Here is a 21709-nt window from a genome sequence, read left to right as displayed (position 1 = left end):
GCAGGCGCCAAACCGCTGCGCCACCCAGGGATCCCTATTATTTTTTTAAAGCGAAAAGCAAGAGACCCCTGAAAAATTGTCTCCAACATTTGGCTAAAGGTGTTTTATTATTATTTTTTTAAAGATTTGATTGATTGATTGATTGATTGATGAGAGAGTGCCCCCAAGCAGTTGGGGGAGGGACCGAGAGAGAGAGAGAGAGAGAGAGAGAGAGAGAGAGTAAGCAGACTCCCCGCTCTCAGCAGGGACCCCATTTAGGGACTCAACCTCAGGACTCTAGGATCACGACCTGAGCCAAAGGCAGATAGATGCTTGCTTAACTGACTGAGCCATCCAGGGGTCCCTACTTTAGGAAAGTTCTTTAACATTTCTCAATTTCCTTATCTATAAGTAAGGTTAAGACCATCTACTTCATGGGTAGGCAAGCTAGTTCACCAAAATCCAAGTCATTGAAACTAGTTTGCCAATGCCCAATTTGCCCAATATGTAATTTAATAAAAAGCAATTTGCTGAACCTCATTTTTGAACTCAATTTGTTGTCACTCTCCCTCTCCTTAGTTGCTCTTACCATTTTTTCCTTATTCTCCCCTTTTCCTTTACCTTCTTTCCCCCATCACCTGCAGCCCAGACAAGGCTCTATTTTTCCACCAGCAGGAGACCTCTCTGCCCTGGTTCTTTGCAGCCACAGCAGCAGACAGCTGGGTTAGAGACAAATTGAACGTTATTGAAAATGCTGCTATCCTGTCAATCTTAATTTGGCAGACATACTTAAAAGCTAATTAAACTGTCCTATTAATATGCATTGTTATAAACCGTATAAATAGTTAAAACAAGTTTTTGGTAAATTTAGAGATTTGGCTTTTTGGAGATTTGGCTGGCCATTTGGTAACTTGACTAGTGACTATAACTACTCTGACCTTTCTCTCTCTCTCTCTCTCTCTCTCTCTGTCTCATGAATAAATAAATAAAATCTTAAAAAAAAAGAGAGATGCAGAGGGAGAAGCAGGCTCTCCATGGGGAGCCTGATGCGAGTATCAATCCCAGGACCCTGGGATTACGACCTGAGCCAAAGTCAGATGTCAAACCATTGAGCAACCCAGTGCCCTCCTTTCCACAACTTTTTGTTGATAGGTAGTGATAATCCCATATTACAGATGAGTTAACTGAGTTGGGAATAATTTACCACTGCTTATACCACTATTCCACCAAACCGATATTTTCCAAACTTTAGTTTTTCTTGTATCATCATTTTTGTTATTTCCTACTATATTTATTTAGTATTTTAAATATTATATAGTTAAATACTTTGCAACCCAAAATGTATTTTAAAAGGAAGTTTATTAATCTAAATGGAAAATTATTTGCCAGAAATAGTAGGTAACAGTAAAAAGTAATACTATGTTAAATTTTAGCTAAGATGTTTGCCCAAGTCTCTCTAATCAGACCTTTGTTGGAAAAGGGAGATTAGCAAGAATGGGAGAGACAATGGACAAACTAGTACTAAACTGAGGTTTTTTTTTTTTCTGATGTAATTAGAAGTATTAAAAGAATTGAAAAGGTGACAAACAACTTTGGAATGTTTTAAAATGTTTTCTGTTTGTACCACTTAAAATCTTCTAGTGATCTCCTCACTTTGGGAAACACTGAATAGGTGATGGTGTGCTCATTTTCTAAATGAGTAAACTGTGGAGAGGAAATTTGTTTGAAGTTGAACCCATAGTCCCACAGACCTTATTTATCTAGTCACCCTCCTCCTCCCCTTTACTTTTCTTTCCTGTTTTCTCATCCTTCCTCTTTTTCTTCTGTATCCTCAAGGAGAATTCAGAAGATCTTAGATGGATTTTTCTGATTTTTTTAATTTGTTATTTTAACTGCTAGGAGACAGGATTTCATCCTAAGGAACTCAAGTCTTCCTCCAAACATTGTATTTCTTGGTTCTTATGGGATTATAGAAGTTGGGTGTACAATATACAGTAACTTTGTAGGTATTTGTACCCCTACATAAAGTATTTATGGAAGTAAATCTCAAAACATCATAAGCTTCGGGGATCCCTGGGTGGCGCAGCAGTTTAGCGCCTGCCTTTGGCCCAGGGCGCTATCCTGGAGTCCCGGGTTCGAATCCCACGTCGGGCTCCCGGTGCATGGAGCCTGCTTCTCCCTCTGCCTGTGTCTCTGCCTCTCTCTCTCTCTCTGTGACTATCATAAAAAAAAAAAAAAAATTAAAAAAATTTTAAAAAATTTAAAAAAATTTTAAAAAATCATAAACTTCCTTTGACTACTAATTAGATAATGTTGGAAAAGTAACCTTGAAAAAAAGATACTGCCAGCAGTTTGTTTTTAAAAGATTGTATTTGGGATGCCTGTATGGCTCAGTGGTTTGGCACCTGCCTTCAGCCCAGGGCGTGATCCTGGAGACCCAGGATCAAGTCCCGTGTTGGGCTCCCTGTATGGAGCCTGCTTCTCCCTCTGCCTATGTCTCTACCTCCCTCTCTCTGTCTCTCATGAATAAATAAATAAATCTTAAAAAAATGTATTTATTTGAAAAGGAGAGAGCACACACTGGGTGAGGGGCAGAGAGAGAGGGAGAAGCAGACACCCTGCTGAGCAGGGAGCCTGATGATAAATAAACCTTAAAAAGAAATTGGGGGACACCTGGGTGTTTCAGTGATTGAGCATCTGCCTTTGGCTCAGGGTGTGATCCCGGGGTCATGGGATCAAGTCCCACATCGGGCTCCCTGCAGGGGTACCTACTTCTCCCTATGCCTGTGTCTCTGCCTCTCTCTGTGTATCTTTCATGAATTAAAAAAAAAAAAGAGGTGGGAGGCAGCCCTGGTAGCTTAGCGGTTTAGCGCCTGCCTTTGGCCCAGGGCGTGATCCTGGAGACCCGGGATCAAGTTCCACGTCGGGCTCCCTGTGTGGAGCCTGCTTCTCCCTCTGCCTGTCTCTCTCTCTCTCTCTCATGAATAAATAAATAAACTCTTTTAAAAAATAATAAAAATTACATGCTCTACTGAGCCAGCCCAGGCGCCCCCTGAATTATTATTATTTTTTAAAGAGTTTTTATTCATGAGAGACACAGAGAGAGAGCACGAGAGCGCAAGAGTGCCAGAGACACAGGCAGAGGGAGAAGCAGGCTCCATGCAGGGAGCCTGGCGTGGGACTCAATCCTGGGTCTCCAGGATCACGCCCTGGGCCAAAGGCAGGCGCTAAACCTTAGCTCAGTCACCCAGGCTGCCCTCCCCACTGAATTATTTTAAATTGGATCTTTAAAATTCTTCATGGAGGAATCCCTGGGTGGCTTAGCGGTTTGGCGCCTGCCTTTTGGCCCAGGGCCTGATCCTGGAGTCCCGAGATCAGGTCCCACATCGGACTCCCTACATGGAACTTGCTTCTCTCTCTCTCTCTCTCTCTGTGTCTCCCATGAACAAATAAAATCTTAAAAAAAAATTCTTCATGGAAATATTTTGTACTTGGAAAGAAATTTTGAGGAATTTTCTTAGAAAGCACAGTTATGAGGGAACCCTGGGTGGCACAGTCGAGCATCAGACTCTTGGTTTTGGCTCAGGTCATGATCCTCAGGGTTGTAAGAGAGAGCCCTGCCTGGGCCCTTTGAGCTCAAAGAGGAGTCTGCTAAAGTTTCTCTTCCTCTTTTTCTGTCCCTCCCTATGTTCACACACGTGTGGGAGCGTGCTCTGCTCTGTCTCTCAAATCTTAAAACACAGTATGATAATATGTAGATCTAAAGATAATATGCAAAAAAAAAATAAAGATAATATGCAGAATTTATTTGGTGACAATTTTCCTATATCTTTTATTCTCTATGTTATGTAATATCTTAGAATATTTACTATGAATTCTTGATAAATCATCTTGTGAAACCTATTCCTAATAGGTCTATAATTCCAGGGACCAGGCTGGTATAGTATATGGTGGCCTAAATTTGGTTCAACGGATATTTTAATTAAATTTTTCTAATATTTGGCATAAACAAAAATATATGATTTGCTGCTCTGTGACATTCTGAATCCGTTTCTTTCTTTCTTTTTTTTAAAATTTATTTATTCATGAGAGACACAGAGAGGCAGAGACATAGGCAGAGGAAGAAGCAGGCTCCCCGTGGGGAACCCTATGCAGTACTTGATCCCAGGACCCTGGGATCAGGACCTCAGCCAAAGGCAGATGCTGAATCACTGAGCCATCCAGGTGCCTTGAATCTGGGGTTTTAACCCAGAACTTATCCCAGGGTAAGATTTGTCATTGTGCTTGCATATATGGATTAACGAAAACTTCAGACCAAAGAGTTTGAAATTTTATTAAGCTCAGATGTGCTCTCATTTAGAATTTTATTTTTTATTTTATTTTTAGATTTTATTTATTCATGAGAGACACACAGATAGAGGCAGAGACACAGGCAGAAGGAGAAGCAGGCTCCATGCAGGGAGCCTGATGTGGGACTCGATCCCAGGTCTCCAGGATCAGGCCCTGGGCTGAAGGCGGCGCTAAACCGCTGAGCCACCCGGGCTGCCCTCATTTAGAATTTTACCACTTAAAGTTTAAGTAACAAAAATTTTATTTCTCTCCTCCTGAGTGGACATTGAAATATTTGTGCCCTTGTTAAAAAGAAATTTTTTGTCTCAAACTGCTTGCTTAGCTGAATTGTATATTCCTGTGTACAATTAGCTAAATTGGTAGTTTGTGACCATCGTCTTTCTATGAAAATTTTGTAGGTAAGGGTTTGCCTTTTATTTTTTCTTAAGCTGAAGTTTATTGTGTACTCTCTTGGTATTATGTATAGCAGTCTTTTTTTTTTTTAATTTTTTTTTCAATTTTTATTTATTTATGATAGTCATAGAGAGAGAGAGAGAGAGGCAGAGACATAGGCCGAGGGAGAAGCAGGCTCCATGCACCGGGAGCCCGACGTGGGATTCGATCCTGGGTCTCCAGGATCGCGCCCTGGGCCAAAGGCAGGCGCCAAACCGCTGCGCCACCCAGGGATCCCTGTATAGCAGTCTTATAAGGGAAGTAATGTTATTATTGTCGTTTTTGCAGATGAGAGAACTGAGAGCATTTAATGTGACTTGGCCCAGTCAGTGGTAGAAATGGAATTCAAATCCAGGTCTGTCTAATTCCAGAACTCACACTCTTGGAATCTCAGCACTAGTTCCTTATAGGGGACAATCCTAGGGGCCATTTGTACCTTCAAGAGTTGAATATTTAGAAGACATTGTTATTTATTTATTTATTTATGATTTTATGATTTTATTTATTTATTCATGAGAGAGACAGAGACACAGGCAGAAGAAGCAGGCTCAGGGCAGCCCGGGTAGCTCAGTGGTTTAGCACCGCCTTCAGCCCAGGGCCTGATCCTAGAGTCCCAGGATCGAGTCCACGTCAGGCTCCCTGCATGGAACCTGCTTCTCCCTCTGCCTGTGTCTCTGCCTCTCTCTCTATCTCTCTGTGTCTCTCATGAATAAATAAATAAAATCTTTAAAAAAAGAAAAAAAGGCAGGGAGCCTGATGTTGGACTCGATCCTGGGTCTCCAGGATCACACCCTGGGCTGAAGGTGGCGCAAAACCGCTGAGCCACTGGGGCTGCCCAGAAGACATTGTTTTAATAGTGGATGCAAAAGTTATAACCAAAATTCATGGGTGCCTGGGTGGCTCAGTCAGTTAAGCATCTGCCTTAGGTTCAGGTTGTGATCCCTGGGTCCTGTGTGTGTAGGGGTGGGGTGGAGGAGTGGTCCCTGCTTAGTAGGGAGTAGTCTCCTCCCTCTCTCATTCCTCATGCCCCCATACTTGCTTTCTGTCTCTAAAATAAATAAATAAATAAATAAATAAATAAATAAATAAATAAATAATATTTTAAAAGTGAAACCCCTCTATCCACTCTTGTGTTCTCTCTCCCTCGAATAAATAAATAAAAATGTGTGTGTGTGTGTTTAAAGATTTTATTTATTTGAGAGAGAGCAAGTGAGCACTACTGGAGGGGAGAGGCAGAGGGAGAGGGAGAAGCAGACTCCCCACTGATCATAGAGCCCCACGCAGGACTCCATCCAGGACTCTAGGATCATGACCTGAGCCACAGGCAGATGCTTAACTGAACCACCCAGGTGCCCTAGTAAAATCTTGAAAAAAAGAAATCTAAGACTCTTGACAACCCCTCAAGTTAGACATGATTTGTTCCCCCTAGAACATACAACTGTCAACTTTTATAAACTCACAGACTTTAAAACTAATAGGAATATTAAGAAAATTGGCCAGATATCCTTTTACTGAAGAGAAAATACAGAGGGAAGTACAGAGGGAGTGATATCAGAACTCCCTGAAAAGTACAGAGGGAGTGATATCAGAACAGGGTTGATGTTCAGGTGTCTTGCCTCCCTTGCATATCACTTTAATGCTGTCTAAATACTAGGAAATTGTTTTAACATCAAAGTTGGTATAGACATTTTTAAAATCTCTGTATAAAGAGTTAGAGTTTGGGGTCACCTGGGTGGCTCAATCACTTAAGCATCTGCCTTTGGCTCAGGTCATGATCATGGGGTCCTGGGATGGAGCCCCGCATTGGGTTCCCTGCTCAGTGGGGATCCTGCTTCTCCTTCTGCCCCTCCTCCTGCTCATACTTTTCTCTTTCATTCTCTCTCTCTCTCTCTCTCTCTCTCGCTCAAATAAATAAATAAATAAAATCTTAAAAAAAAAGAAGAAAAAAAAAGATGGGCACCTGGGTGGCTCAGTTGATTAAGTGCCTGCCTTAGGCTCAGATCATGATCCTAGGGTCCTGGGACTGAGTACCTCATCAGGCTCCCTGCTCAGCAGGGAGTCCACCTCTCCCTCTGCCTCTGCCGCTCCCTTGCTCATGTTCTCTCTCTCTCTCTTTCTCTCTCAAATAAATAAATACAGTCTTTTTAAAAAAATAGAGTTTGGAAATAGGAATTTATATATTACCTTTTCCAAGCTTCAGGATGTGTTAGGAAAATAAACATTGCAATAAGTAGCTTTCCAGATATTGGATTTATTCCTATAATTAAGGTTGTGAATATCATGCTACAAAGTTGAAAATGGGGACCCAAAAGAGGAATTTTGAGTAGAAACTCTAAGTTCTAGGAAGTGAGAAAAGAAAGTAGCAGGGAGAACAGTTATAATTAAGATTCTAGTGTGGTGAAAAGGCTTGAACTAGGCCTGTGGAGATTTGAGAGAGAATGAAAATACTGTGGTGATTGATTAGATTAATTGAGGTGGGAAGGTAGGGGAGGAGGATGATAAAGTGGCAGAGTAGTAGGAATCCCTTAGGGATTTTTGGCTTAGGGGTGAGAGTTGGTGTTATTTGAAGTTGGTATAGGAGTGGAACACAGAAAAAGTAGGTTTTGAAGAGAAAATAATAGATTCAGTTCAACATGTTGAATATGATGGAGCCTATGGGGTATCCTCATAGATATTGACAATATGCATTTGGATAGGTAGGGTCTGTATTTTAGGAGAACAGTCTTATCTGAAATTGAACGTTTGGGGGATCATCAGTTGGGAAGTATAGGTGAAAATGTGTGTGGTGAGACCAACACAGGATGAAAGGTTAGTGTGTGTGGTGAGATAGGCCTTTCTTGCCCTCTTGACTTCAGTTAGGGAAGAACATGTCTCAGACAGGACCTTTTATAATCTTCATCTGACCATTTAATCTTCATATGACTACCTCTGGGGGAAATACTTGCCAGCAGAGTGGGTAAGGACAACTATCTAAAAGATATACATGGCTTACTGAATGTTATTGACAGTCTGTGTTTACATTCTCCCTTTCCTTCCTGACTAGCCTGATTAAAGTACCACTTGCCATCAAAGTCTTTTCCAGTTCTCCCTAGAAAGAAATAAGTGCTGTTTGGCCACTGTTACTAGTTTCTCCATTAGGACCATTGCTTCAAAATTCTGTATCCAGTCAGTTATCTATTTTCTTTTTTAGGTTTTAAGTATCTAGGGGTAGCCTAGATACTTAAAACCTTTGTATCCCCTCCCCCCCTTTAAAATTTTTTTATTCATTTATTCATGAGAGAGGCAGAGACATAGGATGAGGGAGAAGCAGGCTCCATGCAGGAATCCCAATGCAGGACTCAATCCTGGGACCCTGGATCATGCCGAGAGTCAGAGGCAGATGCTCAACCACTGAGCCACCCAGGCGTCCCCATCTTTGTATCCCTTATGTAATAATCTAGCACAGTGCCCTATACATTCAAATTGCTAGGTTAAGTGTTTGTTGAATTCAATTTTAAGATGTAGGAATATTTATTTTTATTTTATTTTATTTTATTTATTTATTTTTTTAATTTTTATTTATTTATGATAGTCATACAGAGAGAGAGAGAGAGAGGCAGAGACACAGACAGAGGGAGAAGCAGGCTCCATGCACCGGGAGCCCGATGTGGGATTCGATCCCGGGTCTCCAGGATCGCGCCCTGGGCCAAAGGCAGGCAGGCGCTAAACCACTGTGCCACCCAGGGATCCCTATTTTTATTTATTTATTTTTTTAAAGATTTTATTTATTCATGAGAGACACACAGAGAGAAGGCAGAGACACAAGCAGAGGGAGAAGCAGGCGCCATGCAGGGAGCCTGATATGGGACTCGATCCCTGGACTCCAGGATTATGCCCTGAGCCAAAGGCAGATGCTCAACTGCTGAGCCACCCAGGTGTCCCAGGATATAGGAATATTTTATATTTATATTTATATTTATATTTATATTTATATTTATATTTATATTTAATTAACTTCAGTGAGAGAAGCAGGCTCCATGCAGGGAGCCCGATGTGGGACTCAATCCCGGGTCTCCAGGATCACACCCTGTGCTGAAGGCAGGCGCCAAACTGCTGAGCCACTCAGGGATCCCCGGAATATTTAGATCTAAGAAGCAGCAAGAGTTTTCCACCTATAATCCTATTTGTAAAGTATCCTTTGTATTATGTAGTGCTACAAACATAGGTTGGTTGTTGCTCTTTTATCTTAACTTCAAGTTTTGTTAGTTTTTAAATATCTTTTGGGGTTATTTCATTGATATGATTAACTAGATTTGCTTCAGGTTTGAAAGATCCAGGGGTGAAAGGTTAAAGATGTTTTATCTTGTTGCCACACAATGGATTTTTGAAGCTGGGAGATGAGAGATGGTACTGAGCTTTAGGCATTAATGACTAACTAGTATGTCAGAAAGATTAGTGCCCAGAATTTTGTTTCTAATAAGTAATTTAAAAGTCATTTAGATGGACGCCTGGGCTCAGAGGTTGAGCATCTGCCTTTGGCTCAGGGCATGATCCCAGTTTGAGGATCAAGTCCCACATCAGGCTCCCTGTGAGGAGCCTGCTTCTCCCTTTGCCTGTGTCTCTGCTTCTCTCTCTGTGTGTCTCTCATGAATAAATAAGATCTTTAAAAAAAAAAAAAAAGTCATTTAGAGAATGTGTGGTAGATTTTTTTCCCCTTCAGTTTAAGTGGTCAATTTTAGAGAATTAAGCCAAATGATTTTGTGATCATTGGGATAAAATAGACTAAAATGTGCTTTGTCATGTATGTATGTGTCAGAATAGCTGAGCTCATCATGAGAGTACAGTTTTACACCTTTTTTAAAAAGTGGCATTTGCCCATTATAAAGTCTTAATTTTTTAATTTTTTCTTTTTTTTTTTTTTTTAAATTTATGATAGTCACAGAGAGAGAGAGAGAGAGAGAGAGAGAGGCAGAGACACAGGCAGAGGGAGAAGCAGGCTCCATGCACCGGGAGCCTGACGTGGGATTCGATCTCGGGTCTCCAGGATCACGCCCTGGGCCAAAGGCAAGTGCCAAACCGCTGCGCCACCCAGGGATCCCCCCATTATAAAGTCTTGATAAACATTTAAAATGTTTGCAAAATACCCTCATTGAATAGGTGTACCATAATTTGGTCATTCTGTGTTTGGATTTTTTTTAAAGATTTTATTTATTCATGAGAGACACAGTAGAGAGAGGCAGAGACACAGGCACATTCAAATTGCTAGGTTAAGTGTTTGTTGAATTCAATTTTAAGATGTAAGAATATTTATTTTTATTTTTATTTTATTTATTTATTTTTTAAATTTTTATTTATTTATGATAGTCACACACACACAGAGAGAGAGAGAGAGAGAGAGGGGCAGAGACACAGGCAGAGGGAGAAGTAGGCTTCATGCAGGGAGCCCGACGTGGGACTCGATCCTGGGTCTCCAGGATCATGCCCTGGACTGAAGGCAGCGAGCGCTAAACCGCTGAGCCACGAGGGCTGCTGTGTGTTTGGATTTTTAAGTAGCTTTTTATTTTGTACTATTTATTTCTGGCCCTTAGGATAAATTTCCAGGATTCATCCAGAGGGACAAACCTCTTCAAGGGCCTTCATGCATCCATGTTGTTCTCTTATTATATGGGAGTTTTCAAAGAGAATAAGGAAAAAGTTCATTCTGCTGCTTGTGAGACATCTCTTAGTCGCATCTGCTTCTTACTAATTTCCTGAACAGAGCTGACTTCTACTCTTGCATCAAAACATCTGTTGATGATATGGGGCACTTTCTAAGATGACCTCAAAAGCTTTCTGACCATGTTTAAACAGACTTCTTTGTAAGATTCTTTTTCAATTAGTTTTTAAAATGAATGAACAAAATATCTCCATCACTCTCACTACTCTTGCTATTAGCAAGTTAAAATTTTTCAAAAGAAGCTAGTTCTTGCCTAATTATTTTATTTATTCATTCATTTAAAGTTTTATTCTTTGGGTTTGACCTGGTTGGTGAAGTCACTCTACCTTCTTCTGACATGGACATTTTGGATTATTCAAGAGAAGTTTCTAAGTGGATCCATCTGAGGTGTGTATTTCTTCTTGAACTCTAAGGCCCTGTTGTTTTGGGAATGTCAGGGTTTATTCTTTGAAATAATGTCAAATTCCCCTCTATCTGGCTGTTGCAAAGCACATAAGTGCAAAGGCAGGGTTTTTATTAGCCCTACTGCTCTAAATACAGGTTCCTTTGTTTTGACTTTTGTTGCTTTTTCCATAAAGAATTATAGAGTTGATAATCTCTTTAAATCTATAAGATGGGGATAATACTAGCTACTTTTGGTTAGAATTCATGTAAAGCACCAAACCATTGCCTGGTATATAGTAAAGATTCAATAAATGGCATTTGACAGACTATTTTATATATTTTCTTATATGTATGCATTTTGAAATTACTTTAACCTCTAGGCCAAATGAAGAGTTATCAATAATCCCTTCCGTTACTTTAGAGAACCAGAAATTGTAAAAGAAGAATGTCAGAGGCTCATCAGTTCATGTGGTTTTCTGAGAAATGCCTGTACTATATTTCCATAGAAACACTAGTGACCTCTGACATCTCAAATCGAATTGCCTTCCTAAACTGTTTCCACCTTCTGATTCTGTGGCCACAGCCTTGAAGTTGTGTGTACTGTTATTTTTTTTTTAAATGTCATAAAATTGAAATGTCATGATCTTAGGCTAGCTTTTCTGCCTTTAGTCTGATTTCAAGGCTGTAATTTACAAAGCTAGAAGCTGAAAAACTGTATGAAAGGTGATGCATGTTGATTAGATGGAAGTTATTAATGTTTCCATAAAAATGTAGACACTTCTTGTAAGCAACATTTAAGCTGAGCAAATATGTGGGTGTAGTAGGTTATATAATTGAGAATCCTTGGCTTTCCTTCCCCCTACTCTTTCTTTTGCCCCTAAGATTTCACATTAAAATGACATTGGAAAAGGGCATTGTTTTTGTTGTAGTTTTTAAAATGTGACCTTGACATTTATAGGTGGAGAAAGGGAAATAGGACTTGAAGCTCTGCCAGCCAGCTAGCTTTTGCTTTGTGGACTGTGGTGCTATGTCCCTGCATTCAAAAGCATTTTCTATTATATCTGAAGTATGGTTTGTCAAGTTGCCTATGAGAAACAAAAGCTAATGGCCCAAGTGGTACCCCACTCACTGGAAAGAAAGGAAAGAGGCAAATGTGAATTTAGGCTCAGCCAATTCTAAGAAAAGTGTTTCCATATCTGCTTAGGTCTGGGGCTAGCTTACAGGCTGCAACCTGGTTGTAGGGCAGGCCTTGGTCTGACTAGCTAATGTTTGCTTATCTCTTCCCCCCCTCCCCCACTGCCCACTCTCCTGCCCCAACACACATATTTCTTCTTAGCCTCTATCCAAGCCATTCATTGTACCAAAAGGAGCCTAGAAGAAGCAGTTGGGCAAGAACCCTGAAAAAATGGGAAGAGTTCCTAGAATTTAAGGAGCTTTATCATGTTTATGTTGGCTAACCCCACAAAGCTCTTTTAGATTTTTTTTTTTTTTGATTTTTAAAAATTCCTTGTGTTTTTAGTTTCCTGATTGAAATATTATTTTAAAATTTTTTATGTTTTGGTTGAAATTTTAGAACCACTGTATTGAAGTAGTCAGAGTTGGGCTGGGATTGACAAACTTTCTAGGTATATACATATATTTCCTTTACTCAGTAACTCTGTTGCCTATAGAATAAAAGCCAAAAATTCCTCATGTATGGCCGTTAAAATTCTTTGTGATATGGTCCTGCCTAGGGCTTCAGTAAAATCAAATTACTGGGTAACATTCTGTTTCTGCTCTCTGTGCATGCCGTTTACATCCAGCTTCCTTTGCATATGTTTCTCAAATAGCCCTGTTTGTCTGGTGGATGCTTATTCCTTCCACATATGCCTCTAGCCCCATGGCTACTTTCTGCTCTCTCACTAATACTGATCACAGCTACCAAGCACTTTCCACTGATCTAAGTGTATTTTCTTATTGAATACTTACAACAGTCTATAGGAGAGGAAATTGGCTCAGAGAGGTGAGGCCACTTCCTGAGCTAACATAATTAGTAAGTTAGGGTGCCAAAACTCAAATCTATTCTGATATCAAAATTCTCTTCACTGTGTTCCATTTGCATCTTGTCCATCTGTCTCCAGTTATCTGCTGCAGTATGGGCATGTACTTAATGACATTTGAGGGAATAAGTGTATTTGCAGGCTGATGAAATTATTTTTCTTTTTTTTTTTTTTTTTATTATAGTCACAGAGAGAGAGAGAGAGAGAGAGGCAGAGAGAGAAGCAGGCTCCATGCACTGGGAGCCTGACGTGGGATTCGATCCCGGGTCTCCAGGATCACGCCCTGGGCCAAAGGCAGGCACCAAACCGCTGCGCCACCCAGGGATCCCATGAAATTATTTTTCTGATAACCTATAAACTTGTAAATTGGAGAGTATTCTGAAAAAAAATAAATTGGAGAGTAAATAACACTAGCCTGAGCATTTCTGTATTTTAGATTTTTTTTTAAAAGATTTTATGTATTTATTCATAGAGACACAGAGAGAGAGAGAGAGGCAGAGACACAGGCAGAGGGAGAAGCAGGCTCCATGCAGGGAGCCCGATGTGGGACTCGATCCAGGGTCTCCAGGATCACACCCCAGGCTACAGGCGACACTAAACCATTGTGCCATGGGGGCTGCCCATTTCAGATTTTTTAAAGTTATAACAGAATCCAAAAGGTGGCATAACAAGTTTAAAAGGAGGGATGACCTTTTCCTAGTCTTACATTGTCCATCATCATAGGGATTGGCCTTATGTAACTAGTTTAATTAAAATTTTTAAAAGTTTAAAATTCAGTTCCTTAGTCACACTACTCACTTTCCAAGTGCTCAGTCACATGTAGGTAGTGGCTACTGCATTGGAAGATAGAGATAGAGAACATTTTTCACTGTTGTAGCAATTTCTATTGGGCATTGGTATTCTAGATATTAAAGGTAGAGAACAGTGAAACTGTTCTCTCAGAATTTGATATGGTAAGAAATTCATTGTGGTGGCATGTTTATTTAGTACTATTGCTTTTTGGGGAAACTGTTCTTCAACATTTACTGAGCAGCCTTTCCTGGGATCCAGGAATATGTCTCAACTTTAGGGCTAGAAAATAAGTAGGGCTGAGACCAGATCTGACTTAAAGAAGGACACAAGTTTCATTGAGTACCTAATCATGATCAGAGGAGACAAGACAGATGGGAAATGGATACAAATGACCAGAGCTGGTTGGTTCAGAAGGGATCAGTTAATGACTGTTACATATATCAGTACAAATCCTGTGTAAAAATTTTTAGCTTTTTGTTGAGTGTGGAGAAAGATTTCTGTGGACTCTAAATTTGCTGTCATTGGCCCTATTGTGTGGTGTGCGAAGCAAAAGAATATGGAAGTACAGAGTTAGAGACACCTAATTAACTGGAGCAATTTCCTTTTTCTTTTCCTTTTTTTTTTTAAGATTTTATTTTTTAATTCCTGAGAGAGAGGCAGAGACATAGGCAGAGGGAGAAGCAGGCTCCCTGCAGGGAGCACAGTCAGGATTCGATCCCAGGATCTTGGGATCATGACCTGAGCTGAAGGCAGACACTCAACCATTGAGCCACCCAGGGGCCCCTCTTTTAAAATTTTTGTTTTTTTTTTTAAATATTTCATTCACGGGACACCTGGCTCAGCGGTTGAGCATCTGCTTTCAACCCAGGGCATGATCCTGGAGTCCCGGGATCAAGTCCCACATTGGGCTCCCTGCATGGAGCCGGCTTCTGTCTGCCTCTTTCTCTCTCTGTGTGTGTCTCATTAATAAATAAATAAAATCTAAAAAAAAAAAAAAAAGATTTTATTCACTTGAGAGAGAGAGAGCACAAGCAGGAGGAGAGGTAGAAGGAGAAGGAGAAGCAGACTCCCCACTGAGCTGGGAGCCCAACTTGGGGCTCCATCTCTGGACCCTGAGGTCAGGACCTGAGTTGAAGGTAGGCACATAACCATCTGAACTATCCAGGCGCCCCCTAACCAGAGCAATTTCAAAACCCTTTTTAGATCCCTGACTTCCTTCTGGGAAGTCCTACTTCACTTCATAGCTCACATTTAAAACAATGTGTAGAACTTGAATGCAGTTGACAAGTGAAAAAAATACCAGGTTGCTTACTTAAAACATTTAGTGTAATACTTGCAAGTCTGGTTTGTTTGTTTCTTTGATTTTTGTTTCTTTTTTTTTTTTTTTTCTTTGATTTTGAAGCCAGGTCCCCCCCCCCCACCCCAGAGGTCCCTGAAAAACTCCTAGGTTCAGTCATTGTGTCTATAGTGCCTTATTGGACTTGAGTGTATTTAGGAAGGGAAAGGATTGGAAACCTGAGCTGAGCCCTGACATGAGTGGTAAGAGAGGGCTCAGGGGGAGAAAACAATGTGTACAAAGGAATGGAGGCTAAAGATAAAGAGCATGTTGAATTTAGGGAGCTACCGTGTAGTACCGTGTGGATGGAGTGTACACTGTTGGATAGGATGGGGTAAGAAGCAAGAGATAAAAGTTGAAGTGGTAGGCAGATAATGAAGGATATATGTTGTCTATTTTGGGTAAAGATCTGATGTTTGATTAGAATTGTAGAATTTTGCCTTTTAAGAGCCTCATCTTAATTTTGCCTATGTGCCGCTGAGACTTCAGAGTAGACTGAGTGGCATACAGTCAAATTAAATCAAAATATTCCTAGAGTAATATTTAACTTGATGTTGTAAAAGACACATAGATTAAAATAACTACTGTTTCAGCTTAAATTTATTTACTGGTGTTACCCATAGCTTTTATTTGTTCACATTTGGATAAAAATGGATACTCATAGTTTATTTATGATCCTCTTGTGGTAAATATATGATTTTTCCATTATCAAAATAAAACTAAAGAAAAAGATCAGTAACTCTTTCTTTTATCTTTGCAGTTAGTCACAGATGGAGGAGTCATTAATCTTTTTCTTTTTGCCAAATGCCTGTTGGAGAAAAGCTTGTCAATTGGATCTTTTTTTTTTTTTTTTTTTTAAGATTTTATTTATTCATGAAAGGCACACAGAGAGAAAGAGAGAGGCAGAGACACAGGCAGAGGGAGAAGCAGGCATCATGCAGGGAGCCCGATATGGGACTCGATTCTGGGTCTCCAGGATCACACCCCAGGCTGAAGGTGGTGCTAAACCGCTGAGTCACTGGGGCTGCCCTGGATCATCTTTTTTATTAAAGAAAATTCCTAGACTTAGAGCCATTTATTGATGATCACTTGCCACAAAGTAGGTAATTTATGTATATTCACCAAATCTTATGACAATTGAACAAGGTGATTATTTTTATCCCATTTCAGGAAATAGACCTAGTTAGTTAATTGAATAAAAATAGTGGCAAAAATCTGGGATAAGAACCTAACTCTCAGACCGGTGCCTGTTTTACTATGCATCTGTTTTTTTAAATTGAACCATGGTAAGTCAGTATAAGCTTTGCACTAAATATCAGATTGCTTATGAACACACTGACTTGGTGATATATATCATCTTAGGAACCAATCTGTGTTTCTTGTCTGTCCATTTTTAAAACAATTTGAATCAGTAGCCAAAGGTCTTGGATTTCTCAGAACATTTCCTAATTTGTTTAATATGTGATATTTTGTGAGGCAGATGGTTTTGCGGGTATGTTCGTGCATGTATTTATGTGACTTTGGAGTCTGTTTTTTACTGAAAAACTCTTGATAGCCTTTGCAGTTGTGTTGAATGAATTGAACAAATAATTGGGGTTACTTCCAGCAGTGAGTTGGATTCTTCTAGCTATGAATCATTTTGCTAGCTAGATATGGTGGTTGAGAATCTAGGCAAGACTCTAGGGTAGCCAGATCCAGCCATTCATTCCATTGACTTGTTGTCAGGAGATAGGATTAACATTGTTTTACATATCTCCTCAGGCTTCCTGCACTAGTGATGATCTGTAAAACCAGAGATAGCATTATTAGCCAGTGGTCTCAGGGATGGATGGAGGGAATATAGATACAGTTACTGACATCCATAATCCTTGTGACCATTGGAGGAATTTATTTTAGGACAAAATATAAAGACCCTCCTTTCCTAGGGATAGCTTATGTTTGGCATTACTACATCAAGCACTTTATAAGCTCAAAATACTAGAAGGTTCAAGAATCACCGCAAGTAACTAAAGTGACCTAGAGTTCCACCCCAGGGCTTTGAGGATGAAGTCATGAATGGGTCAGTAGTTCTGCTATGTACTGTTCTTTGCTACCATGGACTCAGCACTGAGTTGAATGGACCCTAGGATTACTTAGTAGTAGTTCATATGTGTTGAGCTCTGACTTTGTCAAGTACTGTGCAAAGCTTTTAGTTTAATATTGTATTTTTTTTTTTAAAGATTTTTAATTTGTTTATTCATGAGAAACACAGGAGGAGAGAGAGGCAGAGACACAGGCAGAGAGAGAAGCAGGCTCCATGCAGGAAGTTCGATGTGGGACTCAATCTCGGGTCTCCAGGACCACACCCCGGGCTGCAGACGGCGCTAAACCGCTGCGCCACCGGGGCTGCCCAGTTTTGTCCTTTCTTGAGACTTCTAGTATAGTTCTTTCATTTAAGGTTCAGAATCTGAGATCCTGAATTGGGAGTGTCCTGCCTAAAGTCATGACTAAATCGAAAGACTTTAGGAAAGACCTAACTTTCCCATTATATTACCCTGTCTTCCTGTGCTTTTCACCTGTTTTCAAGTCCATTTATATTAAGTAAATGCTTATTCTCAGTTCATTTCTGGCAGGATGTCTTGTATTGAAACCATGTGTAATGCTGAGTTGTTTCCTTGTTGCCATGCATTTCTCTACAGCTTTTCTCATTCTCCTCACCTTCTTGTTTGTAGAAAGGCTTTGAAGTTGCTTTGAGGTGAGCCTTCTCATGCATCTTAGCCACTTTTAGCAGCTTCCAAACTCTGCTGTTCCAGGTCTAATTCTCTTTTTCAGACCTTCCACACAGTTTTCATTCTAGACTTAGATTTTCTAATTCTGTGACTGTGATGTAGAAGTAGGATCGTGTTTTCTGTTTAGTTCATCCTGCATTTGAGCACTTTCCATAATGTATTGGCAACTGTTCTGGGCATAGGAGCAGCCCCTACAAATGGTGGAGCATGGTTCCTAATCTTGAAGAGCTCACTATCTTATGGAGGAGGCATTTACTGAAATTGTTCCTGGGGCCCCTGGGTGGCTCAGTCGTTTGGGTGTCTGATTCTTGGTTTCAGCTCAGGTCATGATCTCAGAGTCCTTTTGATCAAGCCCCATGTTGGGCTCAACACAGAAGTCTGCTAGTCCCTCTCCCTCTGCTCCCCCCACCACTCCCTACCCCTCTGCATGCATGTGTGTGAGCTCTCTCTCTCTCTCTCTCTCTCCCAAATAAATAAGTTAAATAAATAAGTATCATTAAAAAATTTGTTCTTTATCCTTTGGTGAATGCAGGATGGGCCTCTCCTATTTTCCATGTTTCATAGTGGTGGTTGATATTTGAGCTGAAACCTGAAGGATGAATAATTCTTTCCAAATGGAGGAAGGAGGAGGAGGAGGAGACACAGGCAAGAAGGGATGTGGCATATTTAGTGGATGGCGTGGTCAAAACAGTCATGATTGCACAAGACTTTAAAAGTTGTGGTTTTTGAATCATCTCCCTGCTGTTTTCAATCCTTCTTCTCATGATTCCCAGTGGCTGGTCCAGCTTACGGTGGCCCAGATATGATGACAGAAAATGTTTTCACAGGGGGTGGGGAAAAAGAGGAAAAAAAGAAGAAAAAGAAAGATGAAGAAAAAGAGAATGCTTTCATATTCCTCCAGTCCTAGTTTTGCTCCTCTTTTTTTTTAAATTAAATTAAAATAATTTATTTATTTAATTTTATTTTTTTTGCTCCTCTTTTTTTAAAAGTAGGCTCCATGCTCAACATGGAACCCAGTGAGGGGCTTGAACTCATGACCCTGAGATTAAGACCTTAGCTGAGATGAAGAGTTGGACTCTTAACCGACTGAGCTACCCAGGAGCCCCTGCTCCAGTATTTTTAAATTGACCATTGAGATATTATAGTTGATGTTTGTTTATTTACTTTAAATTTTGTTTTTTTATTCATGAGAGACAGGAGAGAGAGAGAGAGAGACAGACATAGGCAGAGGGAGAAGCAGGCTCCTGGTAGGGAGCCTGATGGGGGTCTCGATTCCTGGACCCTGGTATCACATCCTGTGCCAAAGGCAGATGGTCAACCGCTGAGCCACTAGGCATCCCGATAGTTGATGTTTATTGCACCGGTTTGTTGTGCTAGTCTTGGGGGGTAATTCGGATATAGTTGTGAACAAGACAGGCTTGTTCCCTTCTTGTAAAGAACAGTTTCATAGTGGAGTCAGAAATTGAACAAATGATTTGTTGATGAGTGCACAGGGTGTTATGGATAATTATAATAGGGTGCTTTGACCTGTGCATGAGAGACAAGGGTACAAGAGGCAAGACAATTTTTTTTTAAGAGTTTCTTTCTTTCTTTCTTTCTTTCTTTCTTTCTTTCTTTCTTTCTTTCTTTCTTTCTTTCTTTCTTTCTTTCTTTCTTTCTCTTTCTTTCTTTCTTCTTTCTTTCTTTTTAAAATTTTATTTATGATAGTCACACAGAGAGAGAGAGAGAGAGAGAGGCAGAGACATAGGCAGAGGGAGAAGCAGGCTCCATGCACCGGGAGCCCGACGTGGGATTCGATCCCGGGTCTCCAGGATCGCGCCCTGGGCCAAAGGCAGGCGCCAAACCGCTGCACCACCCAGGGATCCCTAAGAGTTTATTTATTCATGAGAGACAGAGAGAGGCAGAGACATAGGCAGAGGGAGAAGCAAGCTCCCTGCAGGGAACCCGATGCCGGACTCCATCTCAGGACTCTGGGATCATGACCTGAACCAAAGGTAGACTACTCAACCACTGAGCCACTCAGGTACCTGAGGCAAAATAATCTTTTCTGAGGAAATTTTTGTTTTGTTTTGTTTTTTTGTTTCATGTCTTTATTGACAAAAAAGTCACAGCATTTCAGACTTTAGTTAAATACACAAACAATAACAAACGGCACCCACAAGTGACAGGCATGGTCCCTCACCTCTGGGTCAAAGGCCATGCTAGAGGGTGTGGGTGTCCTCTTGGCCTTACCCTCCCAGCATCTCTGTCCCTACCTCCCCTACACCTCGCTGACACCCCTGAGATCAGTTAAGACTGCAGAAACGAAGTCACTCTAGAGGAGGTTGGGCTGTGCCTTGCTGCCAAGGAAAAAGCAGGTTCTGAGGGAAAGACGGAAGCGCACTATTGTGGCCCCTCCTAGGAGAGGCCAGGCTGTTTTGTGAGCTGGGCCTGTATCGCCTGCGGCCTCAGGCCTGGGCACAGAACAAAGAAGGAAGACACTCTCCTGGCAGCACTGGGCAGTTGGAGAGAATGTGGGTCACTGGCCATGTGACACCCCCAAATCGATGGCCAGACCTCTCTCCGAAGTCATTAGCCAGACTCTCCCAGGGGGAGAGGGCTTTCAGGAAAAAATACTGACTCGGTTCATAAAGGGCTGGGGTGAATACTTTTCCAGAAACCTTAAGAAATGAATCATCCTCAGATTCAGGAGCACTGGAACAATCGTCATTGGGTAGGAAATTTTTTTCTTTCCTGAGTAAATATTTAAACTGAGGATGAGTAGAAAGCAAACTGGAGAAGGTAGGTAGTTGTTCCTTGGAAAAAGAACTTTCATCAGCTACATATAGAACACCTATAGTGTGTTTGCTATTTGCTATGCTTGATTTTTCTCCACAGTATGATAGCTACACACTAGTCAGACAGATGTAGCTCAGACTTTTTGGGCCTGAAATGAGCTTTGAGAGATATTTATTCCAACCTGGACTGCATACTTATTAATGGAAAATTGCTTCCATTTGTGTAGGTAAAATTTTCAGTATTTGTGAAAAGTTTAAGTAGAATACCTTGTTTGATATTTTTCGTAAGTTCATATTTTTTTGGGGAGGGGGAAATAATTGAGAACGTTAAGTAGAGCATGACAGATATTTGATGAATTGTAATCTTTCTATGAATTTTTATTCCAACTAACATTGGCATGCTTACTCAGGCCTCATCACTATCTTGTCATAAGTGCTATTACTCTTTTCATTTTTTTTATATGATGATGATGAAATGGAGGTTCAGGGAGGGATACGTAGTAGCTAAATGTAATAAAAGTAGTATTCAAATCCAAATTTGACTTCTCAGTCAGAATTTTTGAATCACCTTTGCGTAATTCATGAATTGTAACCTTTTTTTCCTATTGTTTTCTCTTTAGGTTTTTGTCAGGATGAATTGCCAGAGCTTGACCCAGGTACTAGTAAGTTCTGAATGTTCTCCAGTGTTCGTAAGAAAAAGATATATGTGTGTCCTTTTTAATATATAACTTGAGGGTGTTATTATTGGTGGCCATAATGACTCAGATTTTATTTCACTTTGTTTATAATTAATGGGGAGGGTATTCTAGCTTTTCTCATTCAGTGGCCAGAAATGTAATCATTTAGTAGAAAATTGGTTTGCTAAAAATTTCTATTTAATATTAATCTCCTTTCCCTGTTGTTCTCCATCTTCCATGAAACCAACAACAAAAATTGTGCTTTGAATGCACACATACAACCGTATATTCATAACCACTTCTCTAAAGTATTGACTGGCTTTGACATAATTTTTTATTTCCTGAAATGGCAATGGGGTGGAGGTGGAAGGCATAATTTTTTAAAAAGAGGGATTATGCTTGATTTAGGTATTTATAATCAATAACCTTTGTACCACAGTTTAATTTCTAAAGCACCTTTAAGGTTATGAGGGTGACCGT

General features: G+C 40.4%; 1 protein-coding gene across 3 annotated transcripts in view; it reads left to right on the top strand.

Moving 5' to 3' along the window:
* The window catches only part of NR6A1 (nuclear receptor subfamily 6 group A member 1), a 221997-nt gene that overhangs the window by 18290 nt on the left and 181998 nt on the right, over window positions 1–21709 (top strand). For all 3 annotated transcript variants that reach the window (XR_012008275.1, XM_072777881.1, XM_072777879.1), the window contains exon 2: window positions 21173–21214. Coding sequence is in view for 2 of the 3 variants with exons in the window: in XM_072777881.1 (XP_072633982.1) it covers window positions 21173–21214 (42 nt within the window). In the remaining variant the exon portion in view is untranslated. The remainder of the gene's footprint in view (window positions 1–21172; window positions 21215–21709) is intronic.

This window comes from Canis lupus, chromosome 16, assembly GCF_048164855.1.
Source record: "Canis lupus baileyi chromosome 16, mCanLup2.hap1, whole genome shotgun sequence".
NCBI classification, from domain to species: Eukaryota; Metazoa; Chordata; class Mammalia; order Carnivora; family Canidae; genus Canis; species Canis lupus.
This window is presented reverse-complemented; position numbering and strand designations above follow the sequence as displayed.